This window comes from Balaenoptera musculus, chromosome 12 (genome assembly GCF_009873245.2).
Source record: "Balaenoptera musculus isolate JJ_BM4_2016_0621 chromosome 12, mBalMus1.pri.v3, whole genome shotgun sequence".
In the NCBI taxonomy this organism is placed as follows: Eukaryota; Metazoa; Chordata; class Mammalia; order Artiodactyla; family Balaenopteridae; genus Balaenoptera; species Balaenoptera musculus.
Genome location: NC_045796.1, coordinates 71,073,226 through 71,097,885, shown reverse-complemented (window position 1 = coordinate 71,097,885; position 24,660 = coordinate 71,073,226). Strand labels below are relative to the sequence as shown.

Below are 24,660 nucleotides of genomic sequence, written 5' to 3'. Positions count from 1 at the left end.
CAAACAACTGGCTCCGGGAGATTTCTTCTTGTTTAAGGCTGAAAAAACTAGATCTCTCCCTTTTGTCCTCCAGTCACCCCCAAAGAAACCCAAATAGGAGTTAAAAATATCATTTATATTTTAAGTCACTTGAAGATGAACATAAATAAGGAAATTGTGGTTCATATGGCAAAAGACAAAATAAAATATAGTAAGAAAAATAAAATAAGCTCATATAATTGATATCAGATTATTAATTTTGATAATTGATATGAATGAGTTAAAACCCCCATCGAAAATACAAAGACTCTCAGATTGGGTCAAAACACAAAATCAAACTATACTCTGTAGAAATTTGAAAAGAAAGGTGCCCAGTAAGGGCAGGGGCTGCCAAGGAGACTCCATTCTCTGGATTATCAGAAGACCTCAAACGTGCAGGCTAAGAAACTCCTGAATATGCTATTTATTGCAACTAACTAAAGGAATCTGCCTCATGTGAACAAAGCTCTCCATACCAATTTATTAATTTACAACGTGAGTATCAACCAAGTAGTCTGTCAGGACTCTCATACAGGTCTAACCCACACTCACTCTCCCTTCCTTAGCTAACATGTACTGAGGGGTACCTATAGCCAGACTCCATTTGATCCTCAAAAAAAACTCCACAAAATAGGTATGGTGAGTATCTCTATTTTACAGATGAGAAGCAAAGGAACACAACATTTATGTGAGTTACCCAAAGTCACAAAATGACAAGGTAGGTGGCAGGCAGCTTGGTGATAATGAAATCAGAGCAGGTGGAGATAGTTAAACCGTTCCAATGTTTAATGGCATCAAGGTCTCAAAGCCTTGTGTTATCCATCTCCAAAGCAGACACCCTGTAGTTGGCCTGACTGGGCCTTGCTCTCTAGACAAAGACTGGATGCGATCTTCAATACTGTCTCCCTCTTCCCCAATCACTTGTGACTGACATGTTCTTAAGACAAGTTAGTACCTTCGATCAGGTTTTGGGAACATCATACAGGCCTGGATGCATGCCTTCTTTTTAAGGCGACTTTGCTATCCCTGCTCTGCATGTAGGTACTGATTTATGGTTTAACTCGCAAAAGGCAATCTCATTTCTCTCATTTCAGTCTCTTAATAATGGGCCTACACTGAGCTGGAGAGAGGTCTCTAAAAATGCACCAGAGGGCTCTGTCCTTGACCAAATAATGGTGGAGTATTTTACTGAACGACTTCAGTGAGAACGTAGAGAGACTATTGATCAGATTTGTGGATGACATAATTTGGAACAAAAGGTAATACATTGGCTACTAAAACCAGAACCCCCAAAGATCTTAGTAGCCAGGGACAATGGAACAGATTTATTTATTCAAGCATTTGTTTGGTTTTTTTTGTTTTTTGTTTTTTTTAAAGTAGAGGGAAGGATTATTTATTTATTTATTTATTTATTTTTGGCTGTGTTGGGTCTTCGTTTCGTGCGAGGGCTTTCTCTAGTTGCGGCAAGCGGGGGCCACTCTTCATCGTGGTGCACGGGCCTCTCACTATCGCGGCCTCTCTTGTTGCGGAGCACAGGCTCCAGACGCGCAGGCTCAGCAGTTGTGGCTCACGGGCCCAGTTGCTCCGCGGCATGTGGGATCCTCCCAGACCAGGGCTCGAACCTGTGTCCCCTGCATTGGCAGGCAGATTCTCAACCACTGCGCCACCAGGGAAGCCCAAGCATTTGTTTAAAAAAAAAATGTATTGGGTGTTTATTATATGCCAGGAATTAAAGGGGAATTCAGTAGTAAATTAGACAGGGACGGTAACTTTATAGATTTATGGGTATTTCAGAAAAGATGAAATTTAATAAGAATAAACATAAAAGCTTTTACTTAGGTCTAAGAAAGGACAAAGCAGAACAAACCGATGACTTACCTGTCTCCAGTAGAACAAAAGCCTAATGGTAGAGCTGTGACTTAAAAGCTGTGCCCGGAATAAGATTTTTAGTTGACATTAAGCTGTATACAAGTCAATAGTGGGAGATGGTATAAAAAAGCTAATATACTCTAGTTAGAATAATAGAAATATGATGTGTCAAGGAGATTTCATTGTCATTACTGCCCATGATGACCAGATGATGCCTGAAGCATTATCTTAACTTCCTTTGTAGCACACTTTAACATTGACACATTTAATGAGGTCCTGAAGACAGCAAAAAAAAATGGTGAAGGAATGTGATGAACCTATTTGTAGGGCAGGAGTAGAGACGCAGACGTAGAGAACGGACATGCGGACACAGAGGGGGAAGGGGAGGGTGGGATGAACTGGGATATTAGGATTGACATATATACACTACTATGTGTAAAATAGATAGCTAGTGGGAACCTGCTGTATAGCACAGCGAGCTCAGCTTGGTGCTCTGTGACAACCTAGATGGGTGGGATGGGGGTGGGTGGGAGGGAGGTCCAAGAGGGAGGGGTATATGTATACATAGAGCTGATTCACTTTGGTGTACAGCAGAAACTAACACAACATTGTAAAGCAATTATACTCCAATTAAAAAAAATGGTGATGGACGCTCTAGAGCACACTACAAAAAGAAACTGGCATGTTCATCCAGGAGAAGAGACATTTGCAGGTGACACGATGGTGATTTTCAAAAATGTGAAAGGCTGGAAGAGAAAGTAGATTTGCTCTCCATGACTGTCTGGTCCTCTGTGGAGAAGGAGTAGGTTATTGGGCAGCCAGGGCCAGCATCTATGCCTGAACAGGGTAAGGACCTGCGGTGGCTAAATCTCTTTTCTTTTCAGACTTGTATGGGGAAAAGAAATACAAGCCTCAGGAAACCATGTTTTACTGGCATTTTTGGAGAGTATATCCAAGAGAGTAGCTTGACATTAGTGTTCCATCTCATTTCCAGACTAGCAAATCGCAGACTGTACAGTTTGGGTTTACTGTGGAGCAGCTGGGTTCCTATGCAATAAACCGCTATATAATCCACAGATTATCATTTTGGTTGGCTCACTTGAACAATTTATATTTCCCTCTGGTGTAATGACAAGTCAGGCGTCTTGACAATTCCTTTCACTCAGTATGCCATGAAAATTGGGCATTAGGATCTTTAATTTTGGCTTTCATAAATGAGGAGGGATGGCTTGAGAGGACATTTTGTGCTTTCAACCTAGAATTAAATGCCAATTAGGGTGATCTCAGAAGAACTGCTGTGCTAACCGTGGAAGTAAAATGATCCTACAGGAATGGAGCAATTAATTGTTCAACATTTGCTCTCCATGCCCAGCATTCTCTACCCAATCAGACTCTAATCTGGTAAAAATAAATATTATGAGTGACAGACAAAAACTTTATCCCCATTTTTCTCTTTCCTGTAAAATATAAAACGAGACTACTTCTTACACAAAATAAACTTGAATATATGAAAAGACAAATTATGCTGTGCCCATCTTCTACAGAAATCCAGTTGTAAAAAGCCTTCCACATATTGGACTTTGTGAAACAATTTCTTTAAATGTCACACAGTTCTTCATGTGGGTAAGGTTTAAGAACTAAGAACTTCAAGTTAATTATTTAGGGTGTGTTTGTCAACACGAACAAGTTACAGTTCCTAACAGTTATTTTCATTTCTAATAATAATAAATAATATTTCTAGAGGCAGTGTTATATTTCAGAAATGAGATCTGGACAGGAGTATTCCTAAATCTGGCAATGCTGAATCAAATAATTATAGAGTCAGTTGCAATAATAGCAATAACAATTATTAATGCTATTCAGGGCTAGGTAATGAGGACATATTTATATGGGGTTTCTTACTTCCCAAAATTTATTATCTCATCTGATCCTATAAAGATTACCCCTTGAGGTTTGTTTTTTATTATCATTATTACACTTTACTTATGAGGCAGCTAAGATTCGGAAAGGTTATACAACATGTTCAAGGTAGGCCTAGAAACTTGCACAGGTGGAATTTAACTCAGAGCTCCAAATTCCAAATTCCAGATTCTGTGTTTATGCTATTTTGCCAGGCTGCAACAAAACATATATATATATATATATATATATATATATATATATATATATATATATATTTTGTCTGGACAATGCATTTTTCCCAGCGGCCACAGCGGGGCATGTACACTTTTGGTAGTTTCTAGAGTCCTCCCTGGGGCTGCACGGGCCGTGGCTGTCCCTCCCTCCCCATCTCAGCAGGTCCATCCACACCTGTCCCAGAACGGAGTTGGCCATGTGGTGCGGGTGCCCAGTTCTGCTCCGAGGCCACTCTGTCCGCTGAGCCTGGGTGCTTCGCGAGGAGCAGGTAGAGCCCCACTCGGGGCCCGGGACCCCTGTCCACAGTCCTCTGGGCGGCTACTCCAGAACCGCGGTGCCGCCCACTGCCTCTAGGGCTTCCTTGATCTTCTCGGCCTCGGCCTTGGCCACGTTGGCTTTGATTTCCTGAGGCAGGGATTCCACCAGCTTCTTCGCCTGGACGAGGTTGATGCCCTGGACGAAGTTCTTGATTTCCTTGATCAGCTTCACCTTGTCCACGGGTTTTGCCTCTGTCAGGCGGACGGTGAAATGCGTCCGTTCTTTTTGTTTGGGGATGTCTTCTTCTGCTGCCTCGGGGGCTGTTGCGGCAGGGGCAGCACCAGGCACCAGGCCACCCATCGGCATGAACCCCACATCCTGGATCTTCAACGTTTTCTGGCGAGGCGGAGGGCGGCGGCTCGAAGCCTAAGACACGGCGCCCATAGGAGGCTTGCGGCCGCCGGCAGCATCGCTCCGCAAGCGAGAAGGTCACACGCGGCTCCCAGTAAGAAGGACGCTCTAGCTGCCCGGACCGCCGAGCATACGCGCTGGGGAAGCAACAAAACATGTCTTGAAGGAAGAGTTCAGATTGCTGAGGCCCCTGAGAGGAACATTACCAGTATTAGCTCTCACTGGGAAAAATTCCATAAAAAGAGATCAAGGAACCGTAGAGCATAGAAGACACTAACAATGGTGATGCTTGGAAGAATTGGAAGAATCTGTTTTCATCACTAACTACGAAAAGGAAGGCTACATTCTGTTGTTAAGAATCTCATAAACTGCACTTTTAGGGAGAGGCTGAGATTACAGATCTTGAAACTCTGAAAAACATTGGGATATTGTAAGACTCTGAATGACTGGCCCAAACGATATAGGAGGGGGAGTGTCATTTGATTGCTGAGTTTGGAAGGAAAAACTAGACGAATGAATCCAGACCCTTCCTCTCTTTTCTTCTTCTTGGGAGTTGGCCTCCTCACAAAGCTATGTCCTGATCTGCTCCTCCAGACTGCAAGTTTTACAGATATGGGCACCAGTCGTGGAGATTTACAGATGCCTACATCATACATGGGTTTTACAGATGCAGGTATCATGCATGGAGTTTTATGAATGCAAGCGCCGTACTTGGAGACCCCTGGCAACAGGTATGCAGTTCTGCCTAATTCTGAGGCTTGCCCTACAGGTGGAAACCACATTCTTCAATATCGCCTGTACCAGTAATAAAGGTAATATCTTACCCTTCTTCCCATCTGCCTTATACTTTCATTTTATATCTCAGTTGGTGAAAAGCTTAGGGGATGGAGTTGATGTCGATTGGGACCCTTTAATTCCCACACTTAGGTTAAATATTAGGGGGGGAATTTCCCTGAGCTTTGCTCTCTTCTGTGATTATAGGTGTTCTCAACCATAGTCAGAAATTACTTTAAGAAGTGCTGTACTTTAGTGTTTAAGAGCATGGACTCTGGAACCAGTACGTATTTCCAATTATCTGTAAAATGGGAATAATAATAGTGCCTGTCTCATAGAGTTGGAATGTGTAACTTAATGCATGTAAAGCACTTAGACCAACACCAGAACATAGTAAGCACCCAACAAATGTTAAGAGTCATTTGATAAATCCATGTCAGTGCCAGGAGATGGACTGGGTGGAAGTAATGGGCTTGTGGTGGGCTTTTTCTTTCTTGAGGAAACACCCCAAAAGGTACAACAATATCAATAGCTTTGGATATAATTGGCTGCTTATTATTTAATGCTGTGGTTAAAGTCAATTGTGTTTCAAGTCAATCTTTGTTATTCATGTTTCATGTTCTTTTCTTCCATTTTTTTTTTTTTTGCTTCTAAACCAAGTGTTTCTTATTTTCAAATACTAACTTTATACCTGCTCAAATGGTTATGGCTTATTTCTCAATCACTTCTAACCACCCACTTTATATGTACTTGAAGGGAAGTCTTTGGGTAAAGCTTTTTGTGGAATTGCAAGGGTAATAGGACAAATTAAGGAGCTGTTCATATGCTGTTCAAAGGGATTGAGGAATCTTCATTGACAGAAATTCAAGATTTTGAGAAAAAAGAATGTTCATGATGGTTATTCAGTTCCAAAAGAATAATGAAATGAAAACGTGCATAATTTAACAGAATTCAGGAGGACATTTTTTTCCTTTATAAAACATATGACAGCTGACAGCGAAGACACAAATCCTTTCTGTCTGATGTTTGAAATTATCTAAAATGAGAGAAACAAAGCAGTTAAATATGCTTGTTAAGGGCAGACAGGACCTCATTGGTGGACTGTGAGATGACAAATTTTGGTGGAAGACTACACCAAGCACTCTGACTCCAGAGAAAAGAAGTTGTGTTCTTTAAGAAGTTAGGCCTCAGGTCATTCTCCAGAGTGGTTAATGATACAGCTGAGACAGAAACTAGAAAGTCTCTATGGGAGCCCTCAACGCTTCAACTTTTCCTGGCTCACGAAAACCAATTGAGGGATGGACAAACATTGTAATGATCTAAACAGTGAAACCAGTTTTTATGCCTTACACTTGACCTTGTTTAACTGTTTGAAATTTATCTGTTACAGAAGAAACCATCATACAGGCTAGGAAAACCTACAGGCAGCTCAAGTTAACTAAGTTAATCTTGAAGTTGAAAACGGTAGCAGGAAGATAGTACCTAGGAATTTATTCCTGTTTCTTTTATCTTTGCCTCTTGATCCAGTTTCTAATTTTCTGACTGCATATTCCATGCATATAATCTATGTGAGTAGGATAAATGAAGACTGTTGAAAACTCACCAAATAATTCAGCGTAATAAAGAATTAAGAAGTCTGAATGGTTTGGCATGACAGTGTGAGGAGTTCCACTGACCTGCTCTCCAGTGTGAAACTGGTGAAAATAATTTTTAAAAAGCTACCCATTTAAAGTCCTTGCAAATATTCTTAATGGCATGCAGCAAATGAAAAAAATATTTATTCAAGAAAATCTACTAAAACTTGGCAAGAATAGTGAAAGTCTGTAGTATTTAAATCAAGACTCACACCCATCTCCCCTCTCTTGCTCAGTGAGACAGAAACTCCACGCCAGACTGGTGCAGCCGAGAACACAGAGGTCCCTCCCCGCAGCTCCTGGTCAGAGAGCTATCCTCTTGTAGGGGCAGGACTTCAGCATTTGCCACCCTACCCCTCTCTACCTGTTGCTGATAAGTTCTGGGTGAATTTTGCCAAGAATTGCAGACTCCTTTCTTCCCATCCCACTTGTGAGATGGAGGACATACCCTGAGCAAGACACTGTTGAAGATGGTGGGGTTTTGATTGCCATTCCCCAAATTTGATCGCAGAGTCTACGGAGCAATTTATGCCCCAGGGCTTTGTTGAAAACAATAGCGCAATCGGCCAACAATTACTAGAAAGAGACAGTCAGAGGGAACCCCACTAAAACCACTGCTGTCCTAGGGTGACTGTGAGTGTAACCAAGGCTGTGCCCTGTGAGAATCAACATCAGAGTCTTCACACTGTGGAAGGAAATTGACTTCACTAAAATAATCCAGCCAGTCACTATATAAGTAAATAAGAAAATAACAACAACAAGCCCTGGAAGGTAGGGGAGGTACCCAGAGTTGGTATAATATATTATCTAAAATGACCAGTTTCTAATAAAAAATTATGAGACATGCAAGGAGACAGAAAGTTTGATCCATATACTGGAAAAGAGCAGGCAACCGAAACTGCCTGTGAGAGTGACCAGCTGTTGGATTTAACGAAGACTTCAAAGTAACCACTATAAATATATTCAAAGCATGAAAGGAAACCATGATTTAAAAAGTAAAGGAAGGTATGAAGGTAATGTCACATCAAATAGAGAATGTCAATAAAGAGAAATAATTATAAGAAAGAGCCAAATGCTAGAAATTTTGATTTATTCCACTCAGATTTTATCATTGGGGTTTACAGATAGTAGGAGATCAATGTAAACGAATTTATTCACTGCTTTGCTAATGCATACGCTTTGATCACCAATATCCATATGGATGGCTTCTCTTAGAAATGGTGACACTAAGTAATACTGATGTCTGCCTCAGATACAAATGTCACAGATACAACTGGAAACAATATTTTACCTGTGATTATGCTTCACGGTACCAGACATTATCGACTAAACTACATGCCTGACACATGATATGTGTTCAATAACTGCTTCCCCTTCTCCTTTCTCCCTCCCTCTTAATGAAGACTAAAAGGGCACTGACTGCCTTTTTGCATAACCTTGAAAAATAGTTAGCAAATAATATATATTTATTGTAGAAAAATTAGAAAAAGAGGGCTTTCAGATTGTGATAAGGTGAGTTTCTGGCTTTCTTTCCCCAAAGTGTGCATCAGAGAAACTATAGAATTGATAAGGAAGCAGAGATCTGGGGAATGAAGCAGAAAGGCAGAGAAACCTTGTGGCAGAGTAAGAGTGGGGCCAGTCTGGGGTTGAGGGCAGCTGCAGCAGCAGAGGGAGCTGGGTGGGAGATAGATAGCTTCATGCTTCTGCCCCGGAGGGTCCTCATCTCCCCAGGGCCACTGCAACCAGAACGGACAGCAACAACACAGGCCACCCAGGGGCTACTGATGGATAATCCAAGGCACAAGAAAGCCCTGCTAGGTGTAAGAAGCTGATGGAAATGGTGTGGGTGCCTGGCTATTCTTAGGCAGCAGTGCGCTCCCCCTCCAAATCTGCAGGGAGCCAGTTTCCTCCAAGTGGGACTTCTTTCAAAGAATTAAAGTGAATTCCTGGACAGAGTAGTCTGATGGGGAGTGATGCAAATAAGAGGGCTCATTCTTCCTCTGTCTTTAAACTTATAGGAAGGGACCCAAACGAACACCTGACCTTTTGCCTTCCCTATATCATATTATCTGATAGAGGAGTTGATACCTTTCAGGAACCACAAGCTCACCAGCCCAAATAACTGGACACCCGTGAGGTAGAATCATGTAAAAGTAAGACCACAAATGGATCAATATACGCTACACGAACACAGCGGTCCAAACAATTAAAATAAATCTAACAAATATCCTCAGAGAGATATGGGGATACACTAATAATCAGAAACAAGACCAGTAACAAGAAGTCATAAAAAGGTCCCACTAGGGATGAAAATGGAAGAGCTGAAATAAAGAACACATGGAAGAAATAAGTAGCAGGTTAGATATGACTAAGGAAGATACTAGTAACCTGGAAGGTGTGATTGAGGAATTCATTTTGAAGAGAACTAGAAAGGATAAAGAGATAAAAATCATAAGTAATAAAAACAACAGACATGGAGGAAAGAAGTAGAAATGCCAACATCTGGAAAATAGGAGTCCCAGAAGAAAAAAATATGGAGGAGGGGAAATATTTGAGGAAATAATGACAATCAGTGTCCCCAAATTGAAGAAATATATTTCAGATTGAATGTGCCCAATGAATGGGTAAGAGAGTAGGGAAGAGAAAATCTACACCTTGATAAGTTAAAGTGAAATTTGGTAAACCACAGATTATAGGAGAATTCTAAATGTTTCCAGGTAGAAAGAGGAGAGTAGCTATTAAGGAAAAAATAAGATTATGACCGACCTCAGGGAGAGAGAAATAAGGCAGTGACTGGTAGAGATAAAGGGAACACGCTCCAAGCAGTGTGAGGCTGGGGACCCCATGCTGCAGCTGCCGGGAATGGTCTCAGGAATATCAGGCCAATTGCTATTGGAGGGCAATTTTATGCGTTATTGGGCTTGGAATAGTGTCCACCACTTACACAGCCTTTCAGAGTTTACAGTGTACTTCTACATCCTTAATCTCATGACTAGACTGGTCCATAATGTTGCTTTAAGTACAACAAGGCATGTGTAACTAAGTAACATCACACCCTTATACTCAATTATATGTGCAGATATTATTAGTTAATTTGTTTTAGGTTTTAGTGATCTTTCTATTAAAAGAAATGTGCAGCTGTGCTTAATAAGAGCTAAATTCTGGTATGTACATTTCACACAATTTTTCATAGTTTAGGAAATAGGTCATCAAATCATTTAAGCAAATCCCAGATTATTGGAACAGACAGAACAATGTTACTTTTTAAAGTGAATGTTGAAAATATATTAACAACTGCTTTTTTTGGCTGTTTGGGCCTTTTATAAGCTTTAACACAATTTCCCTAATCTCTTCTTCCTGGTTGTGAGAGACTATAGTTGTTTTCTTCTAACTAATTAAAAAAACAGTCCCCAAATGTAAACTTCTCTCAAGAAACCGCTAAACTGTTTTCCAAAATATTTTCCATTTTACATTTTACTTAGTGTATTAGTCTGGGTTCTCCACAGAAACAGAACAGATAGGATGTATGTGTGTGTGTGTGTGAGAGGATTGATCCATTTGTGGTCTTACACACACACACACACACACACACACACACGGAGAGATTTGTTAGAAGATATTGGTGATTACGGAGTCTGAGAAATCCCAAGATCTGCAGTAGGCAAGTTGGAAACCCAGGAGAAGTGATGTATGGTTCCAGTCAAACCCCAAAGGCCTGGGAACCAGGAGAGCCAAAGGTGTCAGTTCCAGTTCAAATGCCAACAGGCTTGAAACCCAAGAAGAGCTGATGTTTTCATTTGAGTCCAAAGGCAGGAGAAGACCAATGTCTCAGCTCAGTCAGGCAGCTCTTATTCGAGGGAGGATCAGCTGCTTTTGTTCTATTTATGCCTTCAACTGATTGAATGAGGGCCCTCACATTAGGGAGGGCAGTCTTATGCAGTCTGCCAACTGAAGTGTTAATCTCATCCAACCCCCCTCATCACAGACACACCCAGAATAATGTTTGGACCAAATACCTGGGCATTCCGTGGCCCTGTCAAGTTGACACATAAAATCAATCACCACATATAGTATCAACAATAATACGAGAATTCCAATTGCTTTACTCTAAGACTTGGTAATGTCACTGTTTTTACTTTTAACCATTCTGGTGGGTATGTAGTGGTATCTCATTGTGGTTTTCATTAGCATTTTTCTGGGGACCACTGATGTTGAGCATGTTTTCGTGTACTTATTGGCCATTCATATACTTTCATTTGTGAAGTATCTGTTCAAATCTTTTGTTCATTTTTATTAGGTTGTAGTCTTCTTTTTATTGAGTTGTAAGAGTTCTTTATATTTTCTGAATGCAAGACCTTTGTCAGACATGCACATTGTGAATACATTCTCACAGTCTGTGGTTTGCTGTGCCTATATACGTGTCTGTGTGTTTGTATGTTTCTAAATATTAGCATATATGTGTATCTATAAATGTATGCGTGTATGTGTGTATGTGTTTCTATAGTTCTTTTTTTTTTTGAACTTAATTTTATTTATTTTTTTATACAGCAGGTCCTTATTAGTCATCAATTTTATACACATCAGTGTATACATGTCAATCCCAATCGCCCAATTCAGCACACCACCATATAGTTCTTTTTTTAAAAATTAATTAATTAATTAATTTATTTATTTATTTTTGGCTGTGTTGGGTCTTCGTTTCTGTGCGAGAGCTTTCTCTAGTTGCAGCACGCGGGGGCCACCCTTCATCGCGGTGCGCGGGCCTCTCACTGTCGCGGCCTCTCCCATTGCAGAGCACAGGCTGCAGACGCGCAGGCTCAGTAGTTGTGGCTCACGGGTCTAGTTGCTCCGCGGCATGTGGGATCTTCCCAGACCAGGGCTCGAACCCGTGTCCCCTGCATTGGCAGGCAGATTCTCAACCACTGCACCACCAGGGAAGCCCCCCACCATATAGTTCTTATACTATCACTTTAGCGGCATTTTGGGAGGTGGCAGTGAATAAATGCTTATGTTTATCTGACATATTTTGTTCCAGTCTGTAATTGATTCTTCATCTGTGCTCTTTAAGTGCTCTTTACACTCTGTTTAGAACAGGGGTCCCCAACCCCCAGGTGGAAGACCTCTATGGTCCGCGGTCTGTTAGGAACCGGGCCTCACAGCAGGAGGTGAGCAGCAGGGCGAGCAAGCAAAGCTTCATCTGTATTAACAGCCGCTCCCCATTGCTCACATTACCTCCTGAACCATATCCCCTGCCCCCTGTCAGTGGAAAAATTGTCTTCCGTGAAACCGGTCCCTGGTGCCAAAAAGGTTGGGAACCGCTGGTTTAGAGCATATGTCACATTACATTACAGTGATTTATATGTTTGCTGGGCTCTGGGCTCCTTAAGGGTAAGATTGAGTCTTCATCTTTGTATTCCCAGTGACTAGCATAGACCCTGGCAGTTATTATGCAATTCAGTAAATTGAAACATGGACACTCCTTATCTTGGGAGAAGCTGGGGTTGTGATGGTTCTCTCTAGGACTCTTTTCTCTCCCTTTGTCATTGAACTAGTGTATATTTTTTGGAAACTTTCATTGGAAATATAAAGTGTGGAAAGTCTTTGTATTTTACAAATTTTTCTCTAATTAAATAACAATGGGCTTTAAATTAGAGCAGCAGTCTGCAAACTGTCTGTAAAAGGATGGAGAATAAATATTTTCTGCTTTTTGGGCCATACAGTCTCTGTCACAACTCTGCGACTCTGCTGTTGTAGAGCAGCCAGAGATGATACAGAAATGAAGGAATAGGGGTGGCTGTGTTCGAATAAAACCTTATTTACAAAACAGGCAGCATGCTGAATTTGGCCCACAGACTGCAGTTTACTGACCCCCAAACCAGAGGAACCTTGGGTGTATTTAGGCATGAATGCTACTTTAGGTGTTTTTACCTCCAGCGGGTACTTGGTTTAACTACTTTTCCAATCCTATGTGCAGCGGTAGGAATATATTTTCCCTGTATGTTTTGTGATGTTTCGTCTGGTCACGAGAATGTGCCTCTTAGATCTCCAACTGTAGACAGCGTTATCAACCAATGGCCCTGGATGCTGCCCTCTGAAATCCACCCCCACGTTGCCTCCAGTGGTCTGATCCCAGACAGGGACTGAGCACAGCAGAGGTAGCAGAGCAAGATTGTACCCTGGAGATGTGGGACTCTACTGACTGGTGAACTTGCCTTAAGAACCTCTCTGACAGCCTTGCTGAACTTCCTTAAATTGCACTGTACTGTAAGATGCTTCCAATTAACCTTCTTTCCAATCATCTCCATTTCACCTACATTGCAGTTTGATGACTCTGGCTCCCTTTCCAGCTGCATCTCCATTTTATCTCACCGGTATGTTCCTGAACTTGGCATCGGCCTTTTGGAGCACCTGGGCCAACATAAACTGTTTATTTTGTACTTTGCAGACTCAATTATCAAGAAATGGTTTGATATGTTATAACTTCATAAAGAGAATATGAAAGAAAGCAAGGGTGGAGAAGGAATGTAAAAAAAAACAGTCTTTAAAGATGAAAAGTGGATTGGGTAGAGCAGAGGGCATTTCCACCTAAGTGTCTGCCAATAGGGTTTATGAAGACAAGCAAGTTGCCAATTGACACAGACTCCAAGAAAGACTGAGACTTGGGTGTGAGTGGAAGGCAAGATTGAAGTTCAAATCCGAGGAAATAATACCCCAAAGTCTCTGGCCACAGGAAACACCAGGCACAGTAGAGGCTGGGGGTGAGGTGATGAACTCAGGGGGGTAGAGGGAGGGTCTGTACACTGAGTGGTTAGACTTCCAGTCTCCCGTTCTTTGCTTTACTTCCAGATCACTGGCTGCCAAGCATTAACCTGAAGACTAGGTAAAGCAAGAGAACTTTCTTAGTCCTAGAAGGATACTAATATTTGAAGATTATTCAGTTGAAGTCTGGTTTGGTGCCCTTCACTCCAAAGACATTCAAAAGCTCTGTCCATGTACCTAAAGTTTCCAATCCACTTTTCCATGCCTTAATTGGACATAAGACTTGACAGGCAAGAATCATTCAATGTTTTAGGAAAGCTTTCCACATGAAAGGCAAAGACAAAAGCAACTAATTATATAATGAAACAGAGGAAATCATAGGAAACAGAGAAATTAGAGAGCAGAAGAAAGAGAAGATAAAAGAGAAGATATTGCGTGAAACAAGAACAAGATGATACGGAAAAGGAATAATCAGAATATAAGAGAAAGCCCTTGAGATTTAATAATATGATCTTCTCCCCAACCCAAAACAAGCAAATAAATGAATAAATAATTCAAAAGAAGAAGTGGCAGATAATGTTAAGGAAATTACTCAGAAAATAAAATGAAAAGAAAGATGATCAGGTGTTTGAGTATCTGACTAATTGGAATTTTGGAAAGAAAGAGCAGGTAAAATTATGGGTAGGAAATTATCTAAGAAGTGACGTAAGACATTTCCAATAATAGAAAGCCTAAGTCTTACATAAAGAATAAAAAGACACTGAAACATATATCATGAAATTTCAGAACACCAAGGATAAAGAAAAGGTCTGTTAGGTACCCAAAAAGAGAAACTAGGTCACCATCAAAGGGTTGGGAGTCAGTATGACATGGCTTTTACAACAGCAACTGTGGTTGCTAGAAGAGAGTGGAGCAATGTTCCACGAAGGCACCATGCCAGAATAATCCTCCTAACACTTAAAATTGATCATGACACCCTTGCTAAAATTTTTCAATCATTTCCCATTACAAGGTGTTAGGGTCTATGATCCTCAGAATGGTGTATCAGATCATCTACAACCTGAATCCAGCTGTCTTCCACATGTTTCTCATTACTTGTTAAACACATAGAAAACTGAGGTTATTATAGAAGGCAAGTTATTTGTCCAATGTTTCCCTGAATGTCTTGTTCATCGCATCCATATCTTTAGCCTTAATTTAAGCCTGAGGAAAGACACAGAGTGTTACAGACCTTTTCTCATTGTTCAAGGCCCAGTTCAAATGTCACCACCTCCTCCTTGAAGTCTTCCCTTCAAATTCAGTAACAGAAAAAGGATATAAGGAAGAGATCAATTAAATGAAAATAGGGTCAGCTTATGGAATTTGTGCCCCTCTCCCTATCCAAATCAGGCAGAATTAATCACTATGCTATGCTTCCATAGTGTAAAAAAAATTAAGACAACCTAATATCTAATATCATCACAATATAGTGATTTGAACATGATTTTTATCTTCCTCACACAATTTTGAAGTCCTTGAAAGCATGGTCCATGTTCAGTTAGTCTTTGCATCACAGTACATAGCTTCGTGCTTGCAGTAATTGATACTCAGTAAATATCCCTTAAATTGTAATGAACTAGTAAACATTCTAAAGTGAAAAACAAAAAAAAATAGCCACAGTAGGGCTTATAGGGCATCTCTGAAATCTTTCCCAATATGACTACTAGTATGTAGTTGCTTGGTAGATTGATATGGAAATATTCTGATCTGTGAGCACTACATATCCTTTATTCAGTAGCCAAATGTGCTACATCAGCTAACTGGGGTGAAGGGATGTACATCTTTTCCAACAGATAGATGTACAGGGTGCTGGAGATGTGATCACATTCTCCCCTTGTGCTTCTTATTCTACGAGGAATGTTGCTGTCAGAAGGAAAATGTTCAGTAAGAGAACAAGGATATAAGCATGAGATCAGTTAAATGAAAATAAGGTTAACTTGTGGAATTTTATAAAAATTATGTATCTTGATAAAAACAGTGTAATTTCCTCCTGATTGACATAGTTATAATTCAAGCATCACAGGTATCAAAGAATTTATAAAAGAATTTTGGGGCAGTGCTCTGAAATTTCAAATGATAGGAAACATGCCAACTTCTAAAATGATAATGCAATTTCAGTTTTCTAAATCCAGAATTTAAAATAAAACCCAGGGGCTATTTTCTTCAAGTGTTGAACAGCACCATGCTTGAAAGAAGACAGTTAATTTAAAACATTAAGGGAAAATTGATGGAGTTGTTAATAGAAAATGGAAGATTACAGCTTTTAGTGACATGTTAGACAAGCACATTTAAACAATTTAAAAGTACTTTCTCCCCACAGGATCACTTATGTCTCATTGCTGAGTTGTCAGTTGTCTTTAATTCATTCCAGCTGCTTCTGATTAGTTGTTCATCTTTTTGAAGCAATGTAGTTTTATTGTGATTAGTGAGATGTATCTTTTCTAATGCACATGAAAAACAGCTCTCAGTAGCATCCGTATGATGATGTCTATCACATTTATTAATCTAAGCTACCTTTCAGAGGATGAAAGTCTGATCAAGTAGCTAGAACACCAGGGATGAGGTTTTCAAATGGCCAAACATTTGTGTGCGTGTGTGTATGTGTGTGTGTAAAGCACACTTATTTAAAGCAGGGAATAAGTGCCCCATATTTTATAAAACATATCCTGCTTTTTTTAAAAATTAATTAATTAATTAATTAATTTATTTTTGGCTGTGTTGGGTCTTCGTTTCTGTGCGAGGGCTTTCTCTAGTTGTGGCAAGTGGGGGCCACTCTTCATCGCGGTGCGCGGACCTCTCACTGTCGCGGGCTCTTGTTGCGGAGCACAGGCTCCAGACATGCAGGCTCAGCAGCTGTGGCTCACGGGCCCAGTAGCTCCGCGGCAAAAACATATCCTGTTTTATACAAGTACAATGTCCCCCCAAATGAAGGAAGAATAGTGCCAAATGGCTGGAGTAGACCCAGGCAAGGAGTGACGGTGGCAGGGACGCCTTATCAGCTGGAGCAAAACATGCTGGGGGCAGTGAGAATTTCAGCCTCAGGTGCCCAGGGGTTGTGATGTGTGAGCTCTAGGACTAAGTTTTACTGGGTGAATTCATCCGTATAGTCTTTACAGGACCCTTCCTGCAGGAGGTAACAGGTGGCTTCCAGGAGGTGGTTGTATTCCCTTACAGTGTGACATGGGATTTGGGAACAAAGTTGGATTGCCTCTGGAGAAGAAAGGTGGCTATGTGAGGGATTCCCAAAGCTGGTGGGAGTACCAAAAGCAACATCAGGTCCTCCGAAATAGATCTGAATCGTTGTCCCAGTCTGTCAATCTTTAGTGCTACTGTCCTAGCCAAAAACTGGCATTGCACACCCGAATAACCAAAAATAGCCTCTTTCTTCCTTACAATCTATTCTCATAGTAATCAGAGGGATATTCTTAAAAACAAATAAAATTATGTCACTTCCCTGCTTAAAATCTTCCATGGCCTTCCCACTTCATGAAGAATAAAATCCAAATTCCTTGTGATGGCCTTCGAGACCCCAAGTGGCCTGGCCGCGGATACCTCTCCAACATCATCCGCCACTCTCTTCTCTGGACACAATGATTTTCTTGTGGTTCCTTCCTAGAGCTTTGGAATGTGTTGTTCCCTCTGCCTGGAATATGCTTCCTGCAAGCTTTCCTATATTTGAATCCTTTCTCCTTCTTGTCCTTTAGGGCTTAGCTCAAATATCTTTATCTTATCTAAATTACACACCCCATCTCTCTCCATCACATCACCTTTCTAATTTTTTTCATAGCATACACATTTGCTATTATATTATCTATCTATTGATCTATCTATCTATCTATCTTAGTTGCCATTTAGTGTCTGTCTCCCTATGCCACCCATTAAAGTGTAAATTTTACTAAGGTTGTAGAATTATCTGTGAAACTATCCTTAGGTTCCAAACACTGCCAACCTCATGGTGGACACTCAGTAATAATCATTAAGTTGACTGTATGGGATATTTCACAGGATAATACATGTCTTCTGTGGATGTCTGACTACTCCCGAAGAGTCCCAATCATACTCAGTAATTTCACAAAAGGAGCAGCCCCTGGACCCCCTCCTCAGGTCAGTCTGACTTAGCAATATCTCTGCCTCTGTCTCTGTCTCTGTCTCTAGCTCTAGATCCCTAGCTGTCTCGTTTAGACTGTAGTTATCACACGACCCACACTCTGTGGGTGGAAATGTTGCCCTTTCCCTGATCAGATCAGGCTGACCCAATGCTCTTGATAACTCACAAGTTGCTAGACCAAGTCCACCTGCTTATCCCCCTTCATGGTCAGGGTGAGAGCAGTATTCATCTGGAGTGGGAGAGTCTTTGCCCTTTTTGTCCCCTGGGCTAGACTGACCCCTTTGCTTCCTGCTGGCTCTAGAGGGGCAGGCAGGTGAGTCTATGTTCTCTGTGTGGGGATCATTTGGTTAGATAAAATAACCTGTTTTTTTTTTGTTCAATTTCATAACTAGAGAGTGAGCTTTAACCTGACTATAGCATTGAGCAAAAGGTTGATCTTGAGTGTTTCGGCTGTATTTCTCAGACCCTTCCTATCAACGCTTCCCAAGGGTGGGATCTCAGGGAGACACCTGGTGGCCCAGGCTGAAGTAGAGGCTTCAGCAATAGGGTCAGAAGCATTTCTTGCTGAGTGACTGATGATGCATTCAGAGAAAGAGTCAGTGTCATTTGGTACTAAGAAGATCTATCCAACAGCTCCGAGAGGATGTCAACTGCTCACTACCCTAGGAAACCAAATGCTAAACTCCGTTGGAGAAAATACAACCCACTATAAAAACAACCAATTAGAGCACGCACATATGGAATGTCAGAAGCTCAGTGTCTCTCTGCAGTTGTGAGACCATGCCAATCTTTTTCCTTCTTCCTTTTCTATAACCTATAATGACGGTGGCAGAGAAATAATCACTATAAATATTCCTGGATTATTTTTGGAGGTGCAGATGAGGTTTAATTTTCCAATATAACTTTTCCTTTGTGGCAAAATTTGGAAAATTATTTGTGTGAATGTGAATGCTGTAAAATTGCAACTTTTATATTTCTTAATGTCTATTTACCTGCTGCTTTTTACAGCAGTACTAAAGTGTTTCTCTTTGTTGTTTTTAATATAGTGACTGTTTGTGACAGGCTTCCCCATGGAAAGCTACCCTTTACCTCGCTTGATTATGTTTTTACTATGGCATTTTGTGTAATGAGAGAGCATGTGTGTGCAAAGACATCTTTAGTGTTGTATGAATGTTATTCTCATTGAGCATCACATTTAGGCTGCTATAAAGTTTAAAATAATTAAAATTTACCAAGTTGATGGTAAAATTAATTTTTCCAAAGCTGAGGACCATGGCAATTTTTTACCACCCAAAGACTTAACTTCTGATCATTAATGTTTAGATCTCCCCAGATGAAAAAAGCTAGTCAAGCGTCAGGACCAGCTCAAAAGTTGACAGTAAAGGCAAAAAACAAGAGTGTTGTTTAGCCCTTAGAAGGCATTGGAGTTGAGGCTTTCTGTGATCTCCTGGGAGAAACACAATGATGACAGAGTGTGGTCAGCTAGCTCCAGGATGCCTGATAAAATTGGGTCTCCTTGGATGTGGATAGCATTCCTCCCCTGAGCCCCACTTTTAATGACTTCTCTAGACTTGGTAGCACTAAATATCTCTGTAGAGAGGGTGCTTGGTTCCTGACTTTGAAATGAAATATTTATCAGTGCAAAGGAATTGTTAATGCAAAATGCAAAAACTTACGGCTATATAAGTACTGAGAGCCAGAGATGAAACTGGAACTCAGGAGTGTTTGACTCCAAGACCCATATTTGCTCCCCGATGCCCTGCTGCTTCTCTAATGATGTGTCTGAAGCGCTGTGTGGGAACTTGCTTGCCGTGACTCAAGAAATAAATGCTAGCCATGGAGAGGGACCAGGCAGGCAGCCACTGAAGGGATTGATGAGCTGCTGTGACTGTCATTTCTCAGACGCTGGTTTCTCTTCAGGGCTTAGATTTCTGAAATAGCAGCTGGGAGGTTTTGGCAAAATGTGCAGTCTTTATCCTTTGCTAAGGCTTGCTGCGTGTAATTTCCGTCTGCTCACCTGCTGTAATGAGGTAAGCAAAGAATGAATGCCCTTCAAAAATCTTCTTGCCTCCTCTCTTCAAAATCTAGGAAAGAGCTGGCTTAAGTAGTCCATTATGCATCCTTTTACATGACTCCAGTCCAACCCAACTCAATCATTAGAGACGAGAGGGTCTTCCAAATGAAAGGCATGGCCCAGCTTTTTTGTACTGCACTGGTGAAAGAAAATGGATAGGCTAGATACAGGAGCCGGGAAAGATTTTTTGTGTCTTTGCCCTTTCTAACAAAGGCTCCATCCCGTCTGTCAGGTGGCCTCATCATGTGCCACTAAGAATTCCATCGTGTCCTTGGTGCACACTGGGCCTACCTTCCTGGGGAGATAGGACGAAGGAAGGAGAACAGTAAAGGCATCTGTGCAGATAAAAGGAGCTGACATAAAACTCACGGGGAGGCCAGCTCTTCTTATGTGGACCCATGGATATATTCTCTATAGATCTCAATGGGCAGGGGCTGGGATCCTATTTGCAGATTATTTCTTTATTCCTGTGGTGAGAAACTAGAGAAGGGTAAGCAGATATTTTAGCCTTAGTTCCTTAGAAAGTCCGGCCTGAGGCAAAGGACTTAGGTGCTAATATTTTCTTAGGGAGTGCAGTTCCAGGGAGCAAGAGTGACTTGGGACAAGGGGGAGTGAGGCAGGAGAGCCAGTACAAGCAGGCATTATCATCTAGTTGGCCACTGTTAAATGTACCTGATTGAGTGCACGGATCTGTCATCCAAGAAGCCACAAAACACATCTGAAGATAGCTCATCCAGAATGAGAAAGAGGGAAGAATTTATTTAGTTAAAGGCTCACTCCAGGGGGTGCTAACTAATCCTCCTGCCCCCCACCCCGGATTGTACCCACTCCACCAAATGGGCTCCTGCAGCATACTCATGCCTTGATTTCAACAGGGAAGTCCCAGAGAGGACAAAATGTTGGAGCCATGAGCCTGAAGTAAAGCACTGTCAGGTTGTCCTTGCATGAAGTTGGCTCTGTAGAGGTGACGAGAGCAAGAGGCGGGTGAGGCTGAGGGGATGTGATGTGGTGTGTGTGAATTATACGCACTGTGCACTCCTTGCATCACTCTTCAGATCTGCTCCGTTAATACAGACTTAATACAAGTTAACAAACCAAGCTCTGGTCTCCACTGCTGCAGCAGCTGGCTGCAAGGTTATGGTGGATAGTTATTGTCTTCCCCACCGATCATTCTAGATTTCCGTCAACATCTGGCAGCACTTTGGCTGGTCAAGGTTGCCTTCATCATTGTTCTCACATTCTCAGAACTTCATCCTCAGGGCCCTGAACCCTGAGCTGTCTCGCCCTTGTTGAGCTCTGGTGGCTGTACTTGTCCATTCATTGTTATCACTGAGCATAGAAGCACCAAGAGATGCCCCAGTGAATCCCACGGCTTCCAGAAATATTCTTCCATCGTTTAGCAGCAACCCTTGCTTCTCGTGTTAATAAGGGCTGATTATCCCTATCAGTATAATAACTCATTTCTCTGTCTGTTGGTCCATGGCATGAGGATCCCAAGGTCACCAGGTTGGTAGTTATAGCTTCAAGTTTAGTGGAACTTTTTACTGGGTCCTATGCTGGAAGTATCCTTTCTGGGAACCAGACCTATAACCAGTAGAGCCTAAGGACTTGGGGATAGGAAAGTACATGTCTAGCAAGTGGATCACTGAGAGTAACAGTGAAAGGGACCAATCTGTTTTTGCCCCTTGGTTTTTGAATTCATGTAGTCTAGCTACTGGAGACATAGCAATGCATATTGACCACTAGTTCAAATTATAAACCCCATTCTGGAGAACAACACTTCAATCCTATAAGGTGTTATTCCTGAGCTGATACCTATTCTGTTCCAACCCCAACTAGTCTAATGTCAACTGGATGTACTGCAATCAATTCTGGCACTAACCACCCAGAGTCAGGACAGATCCCGTAAGTTAAGGACTCAGTCCTCCACAAGAGTGCCCTAATTTCAGATGCTAGCTGTAAGTGGGGTCCTTAGACTACCCACACTACTGAACAAGTGGCTACAAATTTGGAGGTTCCCACAGCCTCCTCAGTTTCAATAATTCACGAGACAAACTCATAGAACTCAGGAAAGAATATCCAAATGAAGAGGCACATAGAGTGAAATCTTAGGGTATTCCAAAGTCAGCACTTCATGCCCTCTGTCCATGGACCCAGGGCATGTCACGCCACAGCACATCTACATGTTCACCAACTGTGAAGCTCCACTGACCTTCAGTGTCCAGAGTTTTTACTGGAGCTTCATTATGTAGGTACAATGATTGAATTATTAGCCACATGACTGAACTCAATTTCTAGTCTCCCCCACTCCCTCTCCAGAAGTTGAGGGCCTGATATCATGTGGCTCAAACCCTGGCTCCTCTAATCACATGGTTTATCTTTCTGGTGTGATCAGCTCCCATCCTGAAGCTATCTAGGGGCCTACTTTGAGTCACCTCATTAACATAACAAGGCCACTCCTATCACTTGGAAAATCCCAAGGATTTAGAGCCTTGTTTTGGGAACCAGAAACAAAGGCCTTCAAACTCTTTATTATAGAACAAAACCTTAGCTGAGTCTTTTAGAGACTGTCCCAATATTCTCAATGCCAGCTTCTTCTGGGTGACAGGCACATGGCAAATTCAGTGGCTCATGTGCCCAGTACTGTATTTCATCTGCTGTAAAATGGGTCCCTTGGTCTGAAGCAGTATGTTGTGGGACACCATACCAATAGATCAGGCATTCTGAAAGCCTTCAAATGGTGGTATAGGTGGAGGCACTATTGACAAGGGCAGGAAACTCATATGTGGAGAAGGTATTTGATATCATGAAGACAAATTTAAGCATCCTCTCCAGGGCATAATCAATTGGCTACCAAGTGGCTGGCTTATCTGTCTGAGGAAAATTTCCATATTAAAGGCTTATTTTTACTCTTTCCTGTTGGCAATTTGGGCACTCAGCAGTGGCGGTAGCTAGATTACCTTTGGTGAGAAGAAACCTTGCTGCTGGGCTTGAGCACAGCCTCCGCTCTTGGTTTCCATGCTGTGAGGAAGCCCAAATCCACCTGTGTGGAGGGATGACATGGAGAGAGACCATGAGCACCTGGAGAGGAGGTGCCCAGCCACCCCCACTGCGTTTGCCTTCCAGCTCCCGTGAGGTTTGGCAACAATCTTGTGAGAGATCCCAATCCAGAACTGCTCAGCTGGGCCCTTTTGAGTTCATGGCCCAGAGAAACTATGAGAGATAATAAAATGGTTTTTGTTGTTTAGAGACACTGAGTTTTGGAATGATTTAAAAAAATGTTTTTTAATTGAAGTATAGTTGATTTACAATGTTGTGTTAGTTTCTGGTGTACAGCAAAGTGATTCAGTTATATATATATATATATATATATATATATATATATATATATATATATACATATATTCTTTTTCATGTTCTTTTCCTTTATGGTTTATTTTATTTTATTTAAAATTTATTTATTTATTTATTTTTGGCTGTGTTGGGTCTTCGTTGCTGAGTGTGGGCTTTCTCTAGTTGTGGCGCGCGGGTGTCTCATCACGGTGGCTTCTCTTGTTGCGGAGCACAGGCTCTAGGTGCGTGAGCTTCAGTAGTTGTGGCACGCCGGCTTCAGTAGTTGTGACTCTTGGGCTCTAGAGTGCAGGCTCAGTAGTTGTGGTGCACGGGCTTTGTTGCTCCATGGCATGTGGGATCTTCCTGGACCTGGGCACGAACCCATGTCCCCTGCATTGGCAGGCGGATTCTTAACCACTGTGCCACCAGGGAAGTCCCATGGTTTATTATAGGATATTGAATATACCCTGTGGTGTACAGTAGGACCTTGTTTTTTATCCCTTCTATATATATATATATATATATATATATATAATAGTTTGCATCTGCTAATCCCAAACTCCCAATCCATCTCTCCCCCCACACCTCTCTTGGCAACCACAAGTCCGTTCTCTACGTCTATGAGTCTGTTTCTGTTTTGTAAATAAGTTCATTTGTTTCATACTTTAGATTCCACATATAAGTGATATCATATGATATTTGTCTTTCTCTTTCTGACTTACTTCACTTAGTATGATAATCTCTAGGTCCATCCATGTTGCTGCAAATGGCATTATTTCATTCTTTTTTATGACTGAGTAATATTCCATTGTATATAGATACCACATCTTTATGCATTCATTCATCAATGGACATTTAGGTTGCTTCCATGTCTTGGCTATTGAAAATAGTGTTGCTGTGGACACTGGGGTGTGTGTATCTTTTCAAATTAGTGTTATGGAATTATTTGTTATGCTGCTACAGTAGACAGTGGAACAAGCTGTACTAGACCAACAGTCTGTTTCTGGCCAGTATCAAGATATCATATCAGCCTACCAGTAAACCATAGTCATCATTCCTCCTCTGTCAGCTGTCAGAGGGAATAAGAGGCCCTAGGTGTCATATGAGAGAAAAACATTATTGAAACAGAGGTGGGTCACATGTGAGTCTGGGCCAACTGCTAATGCTAGTCACCTGTGCTTTCTGGGCCCACTTGGGCCTGGTCTCAAATATATCATTTCAGTGAATAACACCTAGCTCATAATTAT

At 41.5% G+C, this 24,660-nt stretch overlaps 1 protein-coding gene across 1 annotated transcript; it reads right to left on the bottom strand.

Annotated features, from left to right (window-relative positions):
- Positions 1-4,075: 4,075 nt before the first annotated feature.
- Positions 4,076-13,459, bottom strand: LOC118905021 (54S ribosomal protein L12, mitochondrial-like). Its single transcript, XM_036871228.1, is given in 3 exon segments — positions 4,076-4,352; positions 4,354-4,707; positions 13,313-13,459. Coding segments are annotated over 3 exon segments (675 nt in total). The 3' UTR covers positions 4,076-4,178.
- Between the last annotated feature and the right edge of the window lie 11,201 nt (positions 13,460-24,660).